Consider the following 21333-nt stretch of genomic DNA (forward strand, 5'->3'; position numbering starts at 1 on the left):
TGAAAGACTTTTGACAATCCTATGGTACTGTCTCCCACAGTTTATACAAGGAGTATGTGATGTACATACGAACAGAAAAGGGGACGGGACCACTGAAAGACTGTGTTACGAGTCATCCAAAAACTTGTACACACATACAATATTAACTGACACTTGATAATGGGAGTATAATTCTCTGCACCGTGATGTGGAAATCATAACAGCTGTGATTGGTTACAGTAATTGCTAGTTTCAACTGACATTCCTAAAGATCATAGTCAAGTCGAACCTAAAACTGTTGGCAATTAAAATAGAGTGCAACGTTAAATGAAACTGACGTTCTACGTTGTGCTGAATACTTAAAAAATATTCGAAGGAGAGAAAATTTTAGTGACTGTAGACAAAACAAGAAGGAAAGACTACAGGTTTCAATTTTTTTGGTGCAATCCGATTCATGATGTATGTATGTGAATGATGTTTCACTTAACATTCATCACGCAGAATCGGAACTAACAGGAAACGACACTTGTGTTATAATAAAACTCGATAAAGATAAAGCAACAGAAGAACTTGTTAATGATGTTTTTCAAAGAATTATTAAGTGATTTTTTCAAAATAGACACTCCATAAATTTTTAGGCAACACTCCATTTTCAGTTCTGTACATCAAACAGTTTCACCAACAATAGATGTAGAGCTTCTGGGTGGTTTTTGGATGTACATACTGATGAAAACCTGAACTGTACGAAAAAACATAACTGAGCTTCTGAAACAATTAAGATGAGAAACTTCTGTTCTTCGTATAACTGATAATCTTAGAAACAAACGGATCAACCTCCTAACATATTTCACACATTTACACTTAAGAGGTCTTACGGAATAATTGTCAGGGGTAGCTCATCACTTAGAAAAAAAGAATTGATTGCACGAAAACGGGCAGTAACAATAATCTGCGGTGTTCACTCACTGATATCTTTTTGATACCTCTTCAAGGAGTTTGGTTTATATATACAATGCCATAGTGAAATTCTTCATAAATAACTTTCATATTTGAGAAGAATATGTGATACACCTACAACACTAAAAGGAAAATGGCTTTTACTACGTATTACTAAAGCTTTGAGTGAGGCATAAAGGAGTTCAAATCGCATCAACAATAATCTTTGATCGTTTCCCGTAACATAAAATGTCTGACAGGTCGCAACCAAAGCTTTAAACTCCTATTCCATTGAAAAATTTTTATTTAAAAGTAGTAACCTGAAAAAATAATATTAATTGTAGCTGTTTGAGTAAGACTGAAACATAATAATCCATTAATGTTAAAATTAATCATGTATAGGGGGATCACCTAATACTTGCACCGCACATATTTCGGCCATGGAAGGCACTACCGATATGCAGTTTTCACAGAACTGAATTCTAGATAAGCGACTTGCAGCCAATACACAGATTTTTAGACACTGATGAAAGTGCAGTTATTTACAACCGTTACAATTTTTGAACGGGACAATGGTTACTGACACTAACATCCTAAAAGTAGCGTAAATGATAATGTCAATGGTATTTGCTGTAGAAAGCTAGTTTAAGTAGTTTAAGAGTTATCCTATTGTGAACATTCGACCGAATTGCGATGGTCCCGTCAGCGTACTGCATGATAGTGGCCGTAGTACGACGTGTTTAGAAGATGATCTTTCTCAATGCGAAAAAAGCGGATATGCTCATGGATTTTTGAATGTATGACGTATGCTATTCGCCCGTATACTATGTACCCTGAAAGATATCCCAACAGAAATTAACCTCGTCAACTCCTCGACCACTTCAACCTCTTCAAACAATACAGATGATTTGAAACGGCGTATTACTGATGCTCACACTGTAATTTCCTCTGAAATACTAGAACATGGGAAGCATTCGTTGCAAGGCAGACTGCAAGGTTGTACTGATGCTGGTGGTGGTCATTTGGAGCATGGGGTTTGAGGGTACATTGTTTCTTTACGTGTCAGACGCCACAGAGGTGATGTATTCACTTTAGTCTGCCTTTCGTTTGGCCTAGGCAATGTCCCATTTAACAACACGACATCACCGGGAACATGTTAGTATTAGAGAAGAGTTGCACATTCCCACCAAAGTGAATTTCACATTCGTTTGTGCTAACACATGGAACATGTAGCTGTCGGTGTTTACAGTGTTCAAACTTCGATATATCGTAAACTACTTGCTCTAGACTCCAACAACAAACACCACTGTCATTTTAATTTAGTCTACTTTGAGTTTGGTACTGTCAATAGCCATTCGACTAAAATATGTGTTCCTTTTGTAAATAAATACAAGTTTAAAACTCATAACGCTGTTGTATGGGCTGCAAAGGAGGGCCCCTGCCTACCATTCCAACCTGGGGAATCCGCTTGTTAATTGCTTCTCCCATTATCGAAATACACACATCAAAAAAAGTTTTGCATCACTTCAGTTCCGAGAGCTCCGAAACCTCTACGGAAAATTGGAATACACATCAACATAAACATCATTGGCGCCATTTTTATTGCTCATGAGAACCACACATTGCATGTTGTACCAACATACAGCGAGACCTTCAGAGGTAGTGGCTCTGAGCACTATGGGACTCAATTGCTGTGGTCATAAGTCCCCTAGAACTTAGAACTACTTAAACCTAACTAACCTAAGGACATCACACACATCCATGCCCGAGGTAGGATTCGAACCTGCGACCGTAGCGGTCGTGCGGTTCCAGACTGTAGCGCCTTTAACCGCTCGGCCACTCCGGCCGGCCAGAGGTAGTGGTCCACATTCATGTACACACCGGTACCTCTAATACCCAGCAGCACATCCTCTTGCATTCATGCATGCCTGTATTCGTCGTAGCATACTATCCACAAGTTCATCAAGGCACTGTTGGTCCAGAGTATCCCATTCCTCAACGGCGATTCGGCGAAGATTCCTCAGAGTGGTTGGTGTGTCACGTCGTCCATAAACAGCCTTTTTAAATCTATCCCAGGCATGTTAAATAGGGTTCATGTCTGGAGAACATGCTGGCCACTCTAGTAGAACGATGTCGTTATCCTGAAGGAAGTCATTCGTAAGATGTGCACGATGGGGGCGGGAATTGTCGTCCATGAAGACGAATGCCTCGCCAATATGTTGCCGATATGGTTGCACTATCGGTCGGAGGATGGCATTCACGTATCCTACAGCCGTTACGGCGCCTTCCATGACCAGCTGTGGCGCACTTCGGCCCCACATAATGCCACCCCAAGACAGCGGGAAACCTCCATCTTGCTGCACTCGCTAGACAGAGCGATTAAAGGCGTTCAGCGTGACAGGGTTGCCTCCAGACACGTGTCCGATCATTGTCTGGTTGAAGGCATATGTGACACTCATCGGTGAAGAGAACGTGATGCCAATCCTGAACGGTCCATTCGGCATGTTGTTGGGACCATCTGTACCGCGCTGCGTGGTGTCGTGGTTGCAAAGATGGACATTGCCATGGACGTCGGGATGCGAAGTTGAGCATGATGCAGTCTATTGCGCACAGTTTGAGTCGTAACACGACGTCCTGTGGCTGCACGAAAAGCTTTCTTCAACATGGTAGCGTTGCCGTCAGGGTTCCTCCGAGCCATAATCCGTAGGCAGCGGTCATCCACTGCAGTGGTAGCCCTTGGGCGGCCTGAGCGAGGCATGTCATCAACAGTTGCTGACTCTCTGTATCTCCCCCATGTCCGAACAACATCGCTTCGGTTCACTCCGAGACGCCTGGACACTTCCCTTGTTGAGAGCCTTTCCTGGCACAAAGTAACAATGCGGAAGCGACGGAACCGCGGTATTAACCGTCTAGGTATGGTTGAACTACAGATAACACGAGCGTGTACCTCATTCCTGGTAGAATGACTGGAACGGATCGGCTGACGGACCCCCTCCGTCTAGTAGGTGCTGCTCATGCATGGCTGTTTACATCTTTGGGCGGGTTTAGTGACATCTTTGAACAGTCGAAGGGACTGTGTCTGTGATACAATATCCACAGTAAACGTCTGTCTTCAGGAGTTTTGGGAACCGGACTGATGGAAAACTTTTTTTGATGTGTGTACTTGCGGTGCAAGTTTTAGGTGATTCATCTGCATATATATCCTGTAAACTGAGTCGTTCCATAACGTTTCGATTAAAAACATCGTTCAAATGATCTATGGAACATATAATTAACTAATGTACAATCAATCCACTGTTTTCTTACATACGTGTAAGATCGTATTTTTCTTCTTGTCGAGTACTGCAGTCAGGATACTCCAATAATGCATTGTCGTATGGTCAAAAGTTTAGTTTAATTTTCGCTTCGTACATGCAAGATTATTCTACTCACAAGGGAAACTCCCCATCGCATCCGCCTACCCCTTCCCCCGGATATAGTGGTAAGATGACCCAGTGGATAGTCCGTCACAAACTGGACGTAAATTGAGCAAGAAGGTGTACTGAACTGTGGAAATACATGAGGAAACGAAACAGCGAACGGTCCAAGCTCCGAGCGAATTTGAATAGCCTCGGCGTCGCGGTTGTATGGTCATCGTGTCGGGGGACATCCATGTTCGAATTTGCCCCGTACCACCATTTTTCTCCACAAAATTATGAACTGTAAGTCCGGTCATTGACGTGTGTGTTCGCTGTATTCAAATTTGTGTCTGTGTCGTGGTGTAACGAATGGTTCAAATGGCTCTGAGCACTATGGGACTTAACTGCTGTGGCCATCAGTCCCCTAGAACGTAGAACTACTTAAACCTAACTGACCTAAGGACATCACACACATCCATGCCCGAGGCAGGATTCGAACCTGCGACCGTAGCAGTCGCGCGGTTCCAGACTGTAGCGCCTAGAACCGCTCGGCCACTCCGGCCGGCCGTGGTGTAACCACCGTTTGCAACGGCAAGGTGTAAGGAAGGTGTCTGCAGACGTACGTACCTCCTATTTGTTTTACACAAGTACCGCATGTTATGACTCTTACGTTCCGTTTTGTAAGTTTTGACTCTAGAATTGCTTTGTTGTAACATAGTTCACACCCGTTTATTTATTTTTTTCGCTTCTGCGAAAGGTCTAAGCGGCATCTCGCCTGCTTTCACTATTCATCACATTTTCTTGCGACGCCAATACATTCTTACCACGTGACTCATATTCTATAACCAACGTATAGTATGATGACAACTATGAAGACTACAGAAGGAAAACAGAAACGTCAATGACTGGATGTAAATTTCATGATTTTGTAAAAAAAAAAGGGGGGGGTGGGGGGTGAAGTACACGGGAGAGACTTGAACACGGTATCTAGCATTGCAGTCCAGCACTGTGACCACACAACCAAGACGCCACGATGTTCCACGTATTGAGCTTGGAACATTCACTGTTCCTGTTTTGCTTCTCTTTTTACAGTTCAGTACACCTTCTTCCTCTTTTCGTGCTCGATCTGTGTTCAGTTTTTGACAGGTTATACACTGGGCCATTTTACCACAAAATCAGAGGGGGTGCGATGGGGAGTTTCCCTCGTCAGTACACCGATAAGGCTTGACAGATTCTCCTCCGTGGTGGGTGCTTTTAAGAATTAGATTACGGAAGAATCGTCGCACCGAGTGTATGTGGGCTCTGGTTAGTAGGAAGTGAACGAATGTGGGATGGAAAAAGAGTGTACTTACCGGCCGCTAGCTTGGCGATGTACTCCGGGTTCTCGACGATGTAGTCGAGGCCGATGCGCGAGTCCATGGCCATCTCTGGGCGAGTGCGGCTGCGCGCACCCGGGGGCACAGGGGGCCGCCTGCAGCGAGACCCCCCACCTGCAACGCAATACACCGCTGCTTTACTTTCATTTTCACTTTGTCACTGAGTTCAGGAAAGAAGCGTACGTCAAAAATGTACGAGGTGTGATCAAAAAGTAACGGCAGTTCTCGTTTTTCTTAAAGTATCTTCATTCGTTCGTCGATATCAACTTTCTCCCCTTCAAAGTAATCTCCCTCAGATATAGTGCACTTGGGCGAGCGGTTTTTCCAATCTCAGAAGCACTTCTGGAACTCACTTTTCGTACCGGTGTTCTTTTTTTACCTCATCGAAGGTGCCAAAACGAAGTACTTTCGCGGTTCTATTCCGCCTTGGACTCTCTCGGTATCAGCACTCGGTTTGGTATACTGTCTCGCTTAAGGGGGGTATGACGTCAAACGGGTCTACTTGGAGCAGGAGAGGCATCACAGGACATTTTAATTTCTAGTGTCTATACTTTTACAAATAAATACATACAACTTTGTCAGCATCTTCAGGAAGGATTCAGGATTCACATTCATTGCAGTGGAAGTTCGAAAACATAACAAAATAAATTTTTTTACGTGCGAAATTTCATCATTTTTTTTCACTTACTAATGGCTGCATTTGTTGCTATAGGTACACTTTTCTTGATAAGTTAGAGAGATTATTCGATGAATTTTGCACAGAATACATACCATACTCACAGGTGTATGAAACTCTAAAATTTATTTAATTTATGAAGAAACGAATGTACTGTTACATTTTAAACTTCATGTTTAGAAAAAAACACTAATTTTTTAGTTAATTACCTCAATTTTTACCACAGGTTTTAATAAATTTGGAAAATTCTAGAGTTTCATACACCTTTAAGTATGGTTTGCATGCTGTGCAAAATTCATCGAAGAATCTCTCTTACATATGAAGAAAAGTGTACCTATAGCAACAAATGCAGCCATTAGTAAGTGAAAAAAATGATGAAATTTCGCATGTAAAAAAAATTATTTTGTTATGTTTTCGAACTTCCATTGCCATGAGGGCGAATTCTGAATCCTTCCTGGCCATGCTGAGAAAGTTTTATGAATTTATTTGTAAAAGTATAGACAGTGGAAACTAAAATGTTCTGTGGAGCCTCTCCTGCTCCAAGTCGGCCCGTTTGACGTCCTACCTCCCTTAATAGGCCACACGCAGAAAAGATATATGTACAACTTAACGAGGCCATGCGCATTGTTAGTGGGTCAATACGAACTACTCCCACGTACTGGCTACCTATCTTGAGCCACATTCCACATCCTGATATCAGACGGAAGAGCGCGCTGCTACCACAAGATTGCTAATAACACTGACCTTCCAACGGTAGACGACGTATTCCCCGCGGAGCGAAAATGACTAACATCAAAACATTCCACTCCAATCACAGCCAGGACTCTCATGGAAACTGAATTCAATCCAATCGATGAATGGAAACGCTGCTGGCAACAAAACTGTTACCCACAATGCCTGAAGCTGCCTTCCATCCAGAAGAAACGCCTGGATTCGACCAGCCTCGGGCAATTTGGACTATCTTGAACCGCATCCGAATGGGCCACGGACGTTGTGTAGACACACTCTACAAATGGGGAAAATCTTCATCACCATCGTGTGACTGCGGTGCGGAACGACAGACAGCTGGTCGTGTTGTATCGACATGTCCCGCACGTGCCTACTAGGGTCCTTTCGAAAATTTCCTCACAGCGACGAGTGATGTTATAAAATACATAAAGGACACTGATATCTATCTATAGCGCTTGTTATTTGTGTCATTTTACGCTGGAGAGCTGTGCTTAAGAGTTGATATGTAGTAATTTGTAATCTTTATGTATGTATTGCCATACCATAAATAAAATAAACTCTGCTTCTGGAATAGAAAGTCACAGGCGACCTTGTCTGGTGAATACGGTGGCTGAGGCGACATAATGATTTTGTTTTTGCCAAAACATAACGAACAAGCATTCAGGTGTGAGTAGGAGCGTTATCGTGGCACAATTTCCACGAGTGGTTTTGCCGCAGTTCTGGTCATTTTCATCAGAATGCGTCACGCAAGCGGCGCATAGCTGCCAGGTAGTATTTCTCATTTACCGTAGGACCGTAAGGCGATACGTCACGATACACTATCCCACTGTAATTGAAGAAAACACTGTGAAGATCTTTCATATGTGGTAGAACGTGTCAAAATTTTTCGTCCCTGGCTCTTCAGGCAGTTTCTGTTGAGACGACTGGGCCTCGGTTTCGACATCATACCCTATGTCCGTGCTTCGTGACCTGTTGTTATCTTCTTCAGAAGTTCTGGGTCTTTGTCGACTTCACTCAGTAATTACTGAGGGATGTCTACGCGACGGCGCTTTTGGTCGAAATTCGACAGTTTCGTTCCCAAAACAGCCGAAAAAAATTATTTGACACGTGCCAAAGGGTATGCCGATATTATAAGCAACCTCTACGATGTTGATCCGTTGATTTCACAGATCAATTTTCTTTCCTTCTTCTACATTGTTGTCAGTAATTTATGTGTTCGGGCGTCCAGGGCGGTCGTCGTCTGCCACGTCTTCTCGGCCCTCTTTGAAACGTTTATACCACTCACAAAATCTTATCTTACTCATTGTAGATTCGCAAAAAGCCACAGTCAATATTTCGAATGCAGTGCTGCATTTTGTTTCATAATTCTTTGATCCATCTTCATCGAAAGTGTAAATTCACCGAGCACTCGAAAATAACGTACAACCAACAATAATATAAATATTCCAAAAAGCTGAAAATGCAAACATAAGTCAGGAACATATGCATCAAAAATACACAATTTCGGAAAATCAGATGTATACAACCGCGAAATTAAAAAATTCCCTTTACTTATTGATCACACCTCATGTCTATGCAGGAGGGAAAATTTCTGGAAATTTGTGATAAGGTCTTATGGGACCAAACTTCTGAGGTCATCGGTCTCTAGGCTTACTCACTACTTAGTCTAACTTAAACTAACTTCCGCTAAGGCCAACACACACACACCCATGCCCGAGGGAGGACTCGATCCTTCGACGGGGGAAGCCGCGCGAACCGTGGCAAGACCCTCTGCAGGAGGGGACAGTCCGCCTACAGAAACGCCGATACTAACCGCCGAGTTGTGGTTGTGTGCCATTCACAGGCTATCTTTTACACTGTCGAGATACAAGTCGACAAAAGCCCTAGTATGTACTGACTCGACAAGTGCTCTAGCGTCTCTTAATAGGACAACCACCCAAGGAAAATCGTAAATACCTTGGAACATGATATACTGAAAAGTCTAAATAGTGCAAAGAAGCTGTGTCAACCAATTCATCTATAACAGATACCAGGACATTTTGGTATTGGGGACAACAAACCTAAGCCAACTGGCGAAAATTGCGCAACAAACACTTCCCACCGGCATACCCCCACATACATTACACTCGCCAACCAAACAAATACTGAATGGACAATGCTAGTAATATCAGAGACACACGTTACTGGACGATTCAGCAACAGATTCCACGCCAATCTTCTTTTCTCAGTTCGGTGCTCACGAAAAAAGAAACTGCTACGATCAACAAACTAAGAATTGGACACACAAATGCAAATGAAATGAGACATTTGTTGAAATTAACACGATCTCCGAGCTTTCACTCCTGATTCGTTGGCGAGGACACTGTACATATACTAATATAATGCGATAAATACAGTGATAGAAAAATAATTAAATTAAACTGTACTACATTTTCTAAATTAAGGATTATTTTCCTCTTAGAAGGCAGGTCCGTTGGCAAAATTACTTGTCATTTCATCCGTCTTTGTAAAATGGAAAAATGTTCAAATGTGTGTGAAGTCGTATGGGACTTAAATGATAAGGTCATCAGTCCCTATGCTTACACACTACTTAACCTAAATTGTCCTAAGGACGAACACACACACCCATGCCCGAGGGAGGATTCGAACCTCCGCCGGGACCAGCCACACAGTTGTAAAATGGAGCTTTAGTCTCTGGGAAGTTTATGTTTCATATTTTATATTTAAAGTTCGTGACTTTTATTGAAGTGGTGCAGTCAGAATAATATACACTCAGGTTACCAGTCATGGGATACCTCCTCATATCGTGTCGGACCACCTTTTGACCAGCAAAGTGCCAGTTTCACTTATTACAAGCATCATCGCTGGAGGAAAAGGTGAACAATGTTGGTGCTTGTAAAAAGTGGAAACACTTGAGAAATAATTTTGGACATGCATAGCTGAAGGCTCAAGATGCTTTGTTTCGAATACCTGACGGCTGTAAGCAGTCGCCTTTATAAAGTTCTGGCGTAATAAATACACAGGGAATACGTCCTGCCACTTGGCAATCTGCAGCAATTCGACGTGGCATCGACTCAACAAGTCGTCGGAAGTCTCCTGCAGAAATATTGAGCCACTCTGCCTCCATAGCCGTCCATATTGGGAATGTGTTGCTGATGCAGGATTTTGTGCACAAACTGACCTCCAGATTATGTGCCACGAATGTTCGACAAGATTCATATCGGGCGATCTGGGTCGCCATATCATTCACTCAAACTGTCCACAATGTTCTTCAAACCAATGGCTAACAATTGTGGCCCGCTGACATGGCACATTGTCATCCATAAAAATTCCATCGTTGTTTGGGAACATGAAGTTCATGAATGGCTGCAGACAGTCTCCATGTAGCCGAACATAACCATTTGCAGTCATTGAACGGTTCAGTTGGACCAGAGAACCATTCCATTTAAACTCTGCTACACCACTATGGAGCCACCGCCACCTTGCACATTGTCTTATTGACAACTTATGTCCATGGCTTCGTTGGGTCTGCGCCACCCTCGAAGCCTACCATAGCTCTTACCAACTGAAATCGGGACTCATCTACCCAGGCCACGGTTTTCCAGTCGTGGAGAACCCAGGAAGGGCGCTGCAGGCGATGTGCTGTTAGCAAAGGTACTCGCGTCGGTCGTCTCCTGCCATAGCCCACTAACGACACATTTCGCCGCACTCTCCTAACAGAGACGTTCATCGTACGTCCTACATTGATTTCTGCGAGTATTTCACGCTGTGTTCTTGTCTATTAGTACTGACAACTCTACGCAAACGCCGCTGTTTTCGGTCGTTAAGTGAAGGCCGGCGGCCACTGAGTTGTCCGTGGTGAGAGATAATGCCTGAAATTTGGTATTCTCGGCACTCTTCATACTGTGGATTTCAGAAAATTGAATTATCTAACGATTTCCGAAGTTTAATGTCCAGTTCGGATTTCAGAGTCTGTTAATTCCCGTCGTGTGACCATAACCACGTCGGAAACTTTCTTGCACGAATCTTCATAATACAAATGACAGGTTCGCCAATGCACTGCCTTTCTATACCGAATATAAGCGATATTACCGACGTCTCCGTATGTGCATGTCGCTATCCCGTGACTTTCGTCACCTCAGTGTACTTTGTATCATGCACAACTGTGTCTTCACATTTTGAGATGCAGCGAGACTATGCATTCGATGGCATAACAGTGTCTGATGAAATGGGTTTTGCGTGAAAGCAGTAAAGAAGACGTGTGTGCCATCTGTCTGAATAGAGCAAAGTTTGCATTGTGTGTTATCGTATTCTTAACTGTTTGTGTCTCGTGTTTTGTGAGGCGAAGATTGGGTACCTGCCAAGCATTTGTTTAAACGAGTGTCTAAAACCATCTAAAAACAACACCTAGGTGGTCCATTGTATCAGACCAACGGACGCTTATTCTTCATGGCTTACCTCCCTGTCTCTAAAGCTAGAGCCTCGCGCTTTAAGCTACGCGAGCAGGTCGAGAAAGTAACTTAATTATTCAACATTTTCCTCAAACGCAATGGCAGGAAGTCGCTTACTTGAAACAACTACAAATATCGAATAGGAGGAACGGATCAAAGAAATGAGCTGAAAAATATCAGCTGCAACATTCGATTCTGTTTCGTACGGTACACATATAGTGAAGATTGTAAGGAAACTTTGTTGCTTTGTTAACGTGCCGTCCGAAATATGTTGTTGACAAATTATCACACACGCACACGTGAACTGGATTGGTTAAATGCGTTGTTGTCCAGCACACTGGACGAGGCAGCTAACGTTGGCGTGCACGCACACGTGGTATCCAACATTACGACAGATAGCGCCGTCGGCGTACAGGACAGTCTGGTTAACGTGATTTTGCGCTCTGTTGCCATCTTTATTTGGCTCGCAAGACGCAAACAGTACAGTTTCTTCACGAAAATGAACGGGTGGAATATTCTTACGTTAACTCTATTCAGACGCACATTTCCTCCCTTGTCCATAAGCTTATATTGTTCTGTCTGTGGTGCAGACAAATAAAAACTTCAATATCCGTGAAAATGTAGTAGCTCAAAAAGGAAAGATACACGTCCAGTCAATAAGGACATCAGCTTATAAAAGTTCACCAAATCGAAGAAACCCACTCCTGATAGAGAAAGTATTTACATTCAGATAACATCAAGTATCCGGAATGAGATTTTCACTCTGCAGCGGAGTGTGCGCTGATATGAAACTTCCTGGCAGATTAAAACTGTGTGCCCGACCGAGACTCGAACTCGGGACCTTTGCCTTTCGCGGGCAAATGCTCTACCATCTGAGCTACCGAAGCACGACTCACGCCCAGTCCTCACAACTTTACTTCTGCCAGTATCTCGTCTCTTACCTTCCAAACTTTACAGAAGCTCTCCTGCGAACCTTGCAGAACTAGCGCTCTTGAAAGAAAGGATACTGCGGAGACATGGCTTAGCCACAGCCTGGGGGATGTTTCCAGAATGAGATTTTCACCTTTGTCGATCACTGGCACACGGCCTGACTGACCAGCGCTTCCGATCATATGAGCAAGTGCAGAATAGGATCGATTCATGGTTCTCCGCAAAAGACACCCAGTTCTTCCGTCGCGGGATTCGTAAGCTGCGTGAAAGTCTGGAGAAAGCAGTGGCAAGCGATGGCAAGTACTTTGAATCGTAAATGTTTGACACGTGTTTCACAACAAAGCCCCGATCTTCGGGAAAAAACGGCGGAAGCAATGTTGTAGATCTAATTGAACTCCGTGATGAACTGAACTCTAGATTGCCACCGAAACTTGTTAACTAATTCTGGTCCAAGGTTTTACAGAGTAATAGATTAAAGGAAAAGACTCATGTTACCTACAATGCCGGTTTATGTTCCATGATCACGACCGTCACACTGTAAACGAAAAGAAAGGACTCCAGTATAGAACTAATAGATTCATTTGCTAAGGTCTCAACATTTGACCCTGGCTGTGTTATTAGAGACAGAAAACTCTCTCCAGAGAGAAAATCGGTGAGAACACCAGCTGTAACATCGGCCTGTATGCCTTGGTCGCACCTGTATTATAATCGTACGTGTTTCTGTAAACAGCCCCATTGCAGCTGCCGCATAAATATGGAAAGCTCCTCAGAATCCGGCTCTTCCCTTACTGACCAGCAGTTACAGGGTGACAATTATTCAACTATAGGAAAAAATGCACATTAATTACAAACTACGGCGTGCACACACTTTATTCGACATGTAAACGTCATTACATATATTCGGATTTAGGTTATGACATGTTCGATATGCCTGCCGTCATTGGCAATGATGTGGCGCAGACTAATAGCGAAATTCTGCATGATCCGCTTAAGTGTCAGAACATCGATGCTATCGATGACATCCTGAGTACCTGTTTCCAGTTCAGCAATGGTTTTGGGGTTAGTGCTGTACACCTTGTCTTCAACAGAGGCCCACAAAAAGGAGTCGCATGTGTTCAGATCCAGAGAATATTGCAGCCAATCGAATCCAATGCCAGTGGCCTCTAGGTACCCCAGAGCCAGCATGTGGTTCCCAAAGCCCTCCCCCAGGACATCAAACACTCTACATCCTTAATGGTGTCGAGCTCCGTCTTGCATGAACCACATCTTGTCGAAATCAGAGTCACTTTGGGTAATGGGAGTAGTGGAGCAACAAGGATGACACCCCGCTCTCCACTGTTGCCAAATTTATTCAAGATGGCGAATCCAAAGATGGGGGCGATAGGTATGGCAACATCGCAATGACATCATGGCGGTAAGTTCAAATTTTGGCGGGAAGATAGGTCAATTGTGCTACCTCAACTAACCTAACCCCCTAACCCCCTTCGCCCCTTCCCTCCCCTCCCCCAGAAAATGGCGGGAAGTTCAAATTCCATCAAGACAATGCAACACACCACAGCTACCTCCACTAACGTAAGAAAATGGCAGGGAAAAAGGTCACATGGGCTACCTCCACTAACCTAAGTCATCAAACCACCACCTCTTCCTAGGAATTGGTGGGAAAAGGACTCAGCCTGTTCTGGGTAGGATAGACGTAAGTATTTATTTTGCATGCAGTCTTTATTTGAACAATTAGAGGCAATACTGCTATCAAGTGTGTTCACCATGGCGTCCAGAGTCCAACTGACCTAGTGCACAGAGCTGTCACCAGAGGGCGCTGTCGTCCCTTTCGTGATGTAATCCTCGATGGCGGTCTGGGGAGGAAAATGGCGGAATAAGGACTCAGTCTGTGCTGGGCTGATGGATAGGATGGGCATAAGTCTTAAGTTTGCAGGCAGTCTTTATTTAAACAGTCAGAGGCTGTATATCTGTCCGGTGTGTTCACCATGAGGTCTGGAGTCCAACTGACGTAGTACCCAGTACTGCCACCAGAGGGCACGGTCGCCCCTCCTGTAATGTAATCCAAGATGGCGGTCTGTAATTCTTCGAGTATTATACAGACGTCACATGTCTATCTAAATAAGCAGCAGGTCATCCTCTGGGCCATGCGCACGTGTCTTTACCATTGCTAATTCAACACCTGTGGATACTGACGTCACAGCTCGCACTATAGAAATTTGATCCACTGCCTTCTCTCTATCACGATCCTAACGGGACATGCAAGACGTGTCTAGTCCTTGCGCGAGAAACCTGTGGATACTGATGTCACAGCTCAAGCTGTAGAAATATGATCGACTGCTTTATCTCCCTCACGATCCTAACAGGACATGCAAGTTGCGTCTAGCTCGTGTGAGCAAAACCTGTGGATACTGACGTCATCTAAGAGGACCTGTTTACGAAAATAACCCAGAATAACACCGACTGCATTCTTCCTGACGGTCCTAACGAGGCATCACGTGTTGCCCTTCCTGGAAATCGGAATATCCTGCTTTCAACATACGTCTCAGAAACGGTAAACTTCTCACAGCTAAAAGTCTTCATCACTTGCGAAAACACAGTTAATCATAAAAGCAAATTGTTAGTCAGAGAGAGAGAGAGAGAGAGAGAGAGAGAGAGACGATGGTCGGATCAAGCCCTTCCAGAAATAGTGCCATTTGGAGCTTCTCATTGGCTGTACATTCAAATGAAGCTCTCTCATTGGTCGCCTCAGTCTATATATGAAACCACAACTAACTTCCATCGTCCTCAGTCCGCTGCTGTCCGCCTCGTTGTGCATTCCATTATGTCTGTGCGTCTTTCCTCGTTCTTTTCTCTCCGCAATATGAAGAGAAGTAGCTGCAGCAACAGCTCAGAGTGTGGTGGCAAGAGGCTTAGAGTTCTGGAGACAGGATTACCAAGTGAGTAAATAATTTCTATTTTGAGTGTAAATTTTTGTGTATACGTTAAATTCGCCTTATTAATTCCGTATTCTTGTTATAGTACAACTCCAGGATTTTGTCTTGGAGTGTGAGGAGAGACAGAAGGGGGCTGGACCGCAACAGACTCTGGAAGTCCAACCTCCTGTGTTGCGTTCACAGCCACAACTGCCTTGTGAGTATAATTTTCATTGTAATTTGTTCTTGTTGCGATCCAAAATTTTCTTATTTCATACTTCTTTTTTTCTATATCATTTGAAGCAAATGCAAATTGTGCTGGAGGCAGAGCTGGGGGCTGAAAACAATTATCTACTACAGCAGCAGCAATGCTAAGTGGAATAGTCCCCAGCTGTGGATAACCGACAACAGTACCAACATAATTATAGAAAAAAATATCCATATGTGATCGTTCAGTGTAACTCGACATTCAAAATAAATAAAATTATGTCTCGTCCTGTTACAGGAACAGCTCTAGAGGACTTGGATTTGTTGGACAGGCAGCTGGAGGCTGTTCATCAGCAGATGCAGGAACAGCCTCCAGCAAAGAACGAGATGCCCAGGCAGCATACTTTTAAGTTAAAAAAAAAAAGAGAAAAAAGATTACATGCCATTAGTAGTAGTGGCAGTAGTATAGAAAGTTTTATTTTCTGTAACAAATCGACTTTTATATCTTGTTTGTTGTTGTTATTATTGTTGTAGGTGAGACAGAGAGGACTGACAAAGGCGCTCAGATCTGGATCTACTAGATGATTAATACGATGATTTTTTTGAGGATGCGGTGGAGTCGCCCAACCAAGTGTTTATGCCCTGGAGCCAGAGGGAAAAAGGTAATTACTCACTCTGCTTATAATCACGTGATCGTCAGAATTATTTCATTCACTGCGCCAGCAACGGTAAACAGTGTACTTAACTACACTATTGGCCATTAAAATTGCTACACCACGCAGATGACGTGCTACGGACGCGAAATTTAACCGACAGGAAGACGTTGCTGTGATATGCAAATGATTAGCTTTTCAGAGCATTCACACAAGGTTGGCGCCGGTGGCGACACCTACTACGTGCTGACATGAGGAAAGTTTCCAACCGATTTCTCATACACAAACAGCAGTTGACCGGCGTTGCCTGGTAAAACATTGTTGTGATGCCTCGTGTAAGGAGGAGAAATGCGTACCATCACGTTTCCGACTTTGATAAAGGTCAGATTGTAGCCTATCACGATTGCGGTTTATAGTATCGCGACATTGCTGCTCGCAGTGGTCGAGATCAATGACTGTCAGCAGAATATGGAATCGTTGGTTTCAGGAGGGTAATACGGAACGCCGTGCTGGATCCCAACGGCCTCGTATCACTATCAGTCGAGATTACAGGCATCTTATCCGCACGGCTGTAACGGATCGTGCAGCCACGTCTCTATCCCTGAGTCAACAGATGGGGACGTTTGCAAGACAACCACCATCTGCACGAACAGTTCGACGACGTTTACAGCAGCATGGACTATCAGCTCGGAGACCATGGCTGCGGTTACCCTTGACACTGCATCACAGACAAGAGCGCCTGCGATGGTGTACTCAACGACGAACCTGGGTGCACGAATGGCAAAACGTCTTTTTTTCTGATGAATCCAGGTTCTGTTTACAGCATCATGAGGGTCGCATCCGTGCCGCGTGATGGTGTGGGGCGCCATTGGTTACTCGTCTCGGTCACCTCTTGTTCGCATTGACTGCACTTTGAACATTGGACGTTACATTTCAGATGTGTTCCGACCCGTGGCTCTATCCTTCATTCGATCCCTGCGAAACCCTACATTTCAGCAGGATAAACCACGACCGCATGTTGCAGGTCCTGTACGGGCCTTTCTGGATACAGAAAATGTTCGGCTGCTGCCCTGGCCAGCACATTCTCCAGATCCCTTGCGAACTGAAAACCTCTGATAAATGGTGGCCGAGCAACTGGCTCGTCACAATACGGCAGCCACTACTCTTGATGAACTGTGGTATCGTGTTGGAGCTGCATGGGCAGCTGTACCTGTACACGCCATCCAAGCTGTGTTTGACTCAATGCCCAATCGTATCAAGGCCTTTATTACGGCCAGAGGTGGTTGTTCTGGGTACTGATTTCTCAGGATCTATGCATCCAAATTGCGTGAAAATGTAATCACATGTCAGTTCTAGTATAATATATTTGTCCAATGAATACCCGTGTATCATCTGCATTTCTTCTTGGTGTAGAAATTTTAATGGCCGGTAGTGTATTATTTATTTTATGTCATCTTCTACAGCGGTAGCGTCTCAACACGGTGTGGCGCGCATACCGGTGGCGGCTAAACCCTCTTCCTCACCAAAGCGGTACCCGGTATGGCACACCCCGCCTATAAGGGCGCCGCTAGTCGCCGCGCGGGAAGCGGGTACTGCCGCCCCCGCCCCCGCCCCCGCTGCCCGCGGCCCCGACCTGCCCCGGCCGCGGCCGCCACAGCACCGCTCTGGCGTCCATGGCCGCCCTCCCTCAGACTAGCGGGTTAGGGATGCAGCAACCAGGCTGCTCGCAGCGGCCCGATTCCGCAGTCTCTCCTCCTCCTCCTCCTCCTCCTCCTCTGCCGTCACGTCCTCACCAATCACGTGTGGTACGGCACACAGCCCTGTCCACCTCACCAACTCCATCGACTAGTTGCTGCTATGGTATTAGTAACAGTGGCAGTTCCCTCCCCCGTCCTTTTAGTGAAGGACATCAGGTCAGCGATACCGTACCGCAGTTAGAGTATTTGGTGATTGCAGATGCTTTTGAGGAGCGAATCTCGTTCACCAGGATCGAGAACCCGGCAGGAGGGTACCGTGGCCCTGTTGTTTTTCTGAGGGCGTGCCTTCCTGTCGTGGAAACGGAGCTTCTCAAGGTAGTCAATGATCCGCGGTATCCCGCAATTAAATGCAGTGCGATGCTTTGCATCGAATTATCGCCCCCCCCCCCCCCCCCCCCAAAGTCGAGGCTGGTGTTTCAGAGCCAACTCTTCAGTATCTCTGGGGAGGAAATGGCGTGATAACGTGGAGCACATCAATCTCCGAGTGGTTTCGTAAATCAACTTGAGTACTATACTGGCACTGTTTTCTGAGATGGAAGTCAGAGGATCAGCTAAACCACTCAACCTAATACTACACCTGAACATCCACACACATGTCTATGATCTGTAAATGGAGGGTCTAGCTATATCAAGCTCCCTAAAGATATAGCTAATAAGCAGGCATGCATTAATGTCGAAAATAGGAAGGATCAGGCTTGTTTTGCATGGTCAATCCTGGTTTGCGAAAGAAACTACAATTAGAGAGATCATCCTGAGGGTCCCAGTACATACTACTTTGATGGTATTGATTTCCCCGTCAAGATCCAGGACATACCTAAATTTGAAGTGCAGAATACCGGAATATCGGTTCATCTTTATGGTCTGGAGAAGAAAAGCAAGTCATATGAGCAAGACTCTGAGTTGCATGTAAACATGCTGCTGTTCTCTGAAGGTGATAATTATCATTATGTTTGGATCAAAGACATGTCCCGACTCCTAATCTCTCAACTGAATAACGACAGGTCTAAAAAGCACATTTGCTTAAGGTGCTTGAAGTATTTCTCCTCTGACAAGTTATTAGCGGCGCATCTAGTAGACTGTGCTTGCAAGCAACTGGTACGTGTTATTAAGGCTACTGACGAAAACAAATTCATAAAGTTCCATGCCTCCTCGCTCCCGTGACCCACTGTGAAGGTGACCCTACAGCCTCACACACTACCTTTACAGAAAGACATGTACCATATGTGGCAGCGTACCAAATTGTATCATCCTATGATTACTGTCTTAACCATTACGAATCTTACGTCAGGTATAATCCTGTGGTTTGCCTGCTCTCTGAGCTCGAAAAATTTTCAGGGGAGGTTGATAAGCTTTACAGCGGCAGCGTTCCCATGACCAAATCAAAGGAGAATGAAGATTTTTATAATAACGTGATTGATTGTCGTATTTGTGGGGTGTCATTAGATAGAAAAGCGGAAACACCTCGTAGGGACCACTGTCATCTTACGGTGAAGTTCGATGGTGTAGCTCACAATGCGTGGAATTTGAAGTACCAGCTACGAAGAGACATACCCGTTTTCTTCCACAATTTAAGTAGGTATGACACTCACTTTCTAGTTGAGCACTTGGCTGATTTCGGCTTGGAGAAAAGTCAAGTCAGTGTCATACCTGAGAGCGTCGAGAAATACATTTCATCCTGCAAATGAATGACGCCAAGAATTAAGATCCGCATCCTTGATATGCTACGTTTTATGCGAGCGCCCTCCAGAAACCCGTTGAAACTCTACGTTGGGAGGATATGCATATCAAAATGTTCAAATGTGTATGAAATCGTATGGGACTTAACTGCTAAGGTCATCAGTCCCTAAGCTTACACACTATTTAACTTAAATTATCCTAAGAACAAACACACACACTCATGCCCGAGGGAGGACTCGGACCTCCGCTGGGACCAACCGCACAGTCCATGAATGACTGCAGCGCCTCAGACCGCTCGGCTGATCCCGCGCGCCGATATGCATATCACTCGAGCTGCATTTCCTGACGAGGAAAAGTTTCAACTTTTCCCATATGAGTATGTGGATAGTATGGAGAAACTCAACGAAACCAGGCTACCCGACATAACTGCATTCTCCAGCAACCTTACATGGATGCAGGGTATGAGCATGCCGTGAATGTCTGGTGGGAATTCAATATTTCAACTTTAGGGGACTACACACGGCTTTACATGGACACAGACGTGCACTTGCTTGCAGATGTTTTCGAGTAATTCTGGAATCTATGCATGACCACATATTCTCTGGATCCTGTCTTCTGTTACACAGCACCTGGGTTGTCTTGGGACGCAATGCTCAAGAAAATGAAGTGCAGCATTGAATTATTGATTATTTTTGAATACATTATGGGAGTGACAGTGATCAATGTGTTACAAATATTTACTATACAAACAGTCTTGATCACGATATATTTATTAAGGTAACCGGTTTCGACCACTACTGCGATCATCTTCAGCCCATTGAGTAGGGACCTCTTTCTGCTGGAGAATCACTATTCTCCAGCAGAAAGAGATTCCTACTCAATGGTCTGAAGATCACAGTAGTGGTCGAAACCGGTCACCTTAATAAATAAATCGTGATCAAGACTGTTTGTATAGTAAATATTGAATTATTGACCGATGCTGACATGCTTCTTTTCTGTGAGCGAGGGATTCGTGGAGGACTTTGCCAAAGTGTCCATAGGCATGCGAACGCAAATAACATACGGGAGGGTGACAGGTTCAACGTATCCCTTGATTCGAGTTACATAATGTACCTGGATGTAAATAACTTATACAGGTAAGCGATGAAGCAATCACTGCCGATTGGTGAGTTTCGATCGGTGTCCAAAGACGAATGCAGGGGATTAGGTGGAAAAATCATGAGGGGGGGGGGGAATTCTGATGTAGGTTATGTGGTGGAGGCAGATCTCACATACCCTATTAGTTTGCATTATGCGCACGACGATTTGCCGCTGTGTCCAGAGCAACTAGGTCCACAAGGAGGCTCCACGCCAAAACTGATGACAACGCTGGGGGATAAGCGGAGATACATGATTCATTATCGTAACCTCCAGCAGTGTCTCAGCTTGGGTATGGAGCTGGTTAGAATCACCTGGCTATCTCCTTCAAGCAGTCTCCCTGGTTGAAGGAGTATATTGATTTGAATATAAGATAGAGAGCTTCCACGATGTGTGATTTTGAGAAAGACTTTTATAAATTAACGAATAATTCAATTTTCGGTAAAACAATGGAGAATTTAAGGGAACGACGTGAAATTTTTATTAGAACCGAATGGGACGGGCATTATGGCGTA

The 21333-nt window shown here is 44.5% G+C and overlaps 1 protein-coding gene across 1 annotated transcript in view; it reads right to left on the reverse strand.

Annotated features, from left to right (window-relative positions):
- Positions 1 to 21333, reverse strand: part of LOC126183342 (uncharacterized) — a 907422-nt gene that overhangs the window by 624001 nt on the left and 262088 nt on the right. The window contains exon 2 of the mRNA XM_049925224.1: positions 5666 to 5803. Coding sequence (XP_049781181.1) covers positions 5666 to 5738 — 73 coding nt within the window. The 5' untranslated portion in view covers positions 5739 to 5803. The remainder of the gene's footprint in view (positions 1 to 5665; positions 5804 to 21333) is intronic.

This window comes from Schistocerca cancellata, chromosome 4 (genome assembly GCF_023864275.1).
Source record: "Schistocerca cancellata isolate TAMUIC-IGC-003103 chromosome 4, iqSchCanc2.1, whole genome shotgun sequence".
NCBI classification, from domain to species: Eukaryota; Metazoa; Arthropoda; class Insecta; order Orthoptera; family Acrididae; genus Schistocerca; species Schistocerca cancellata.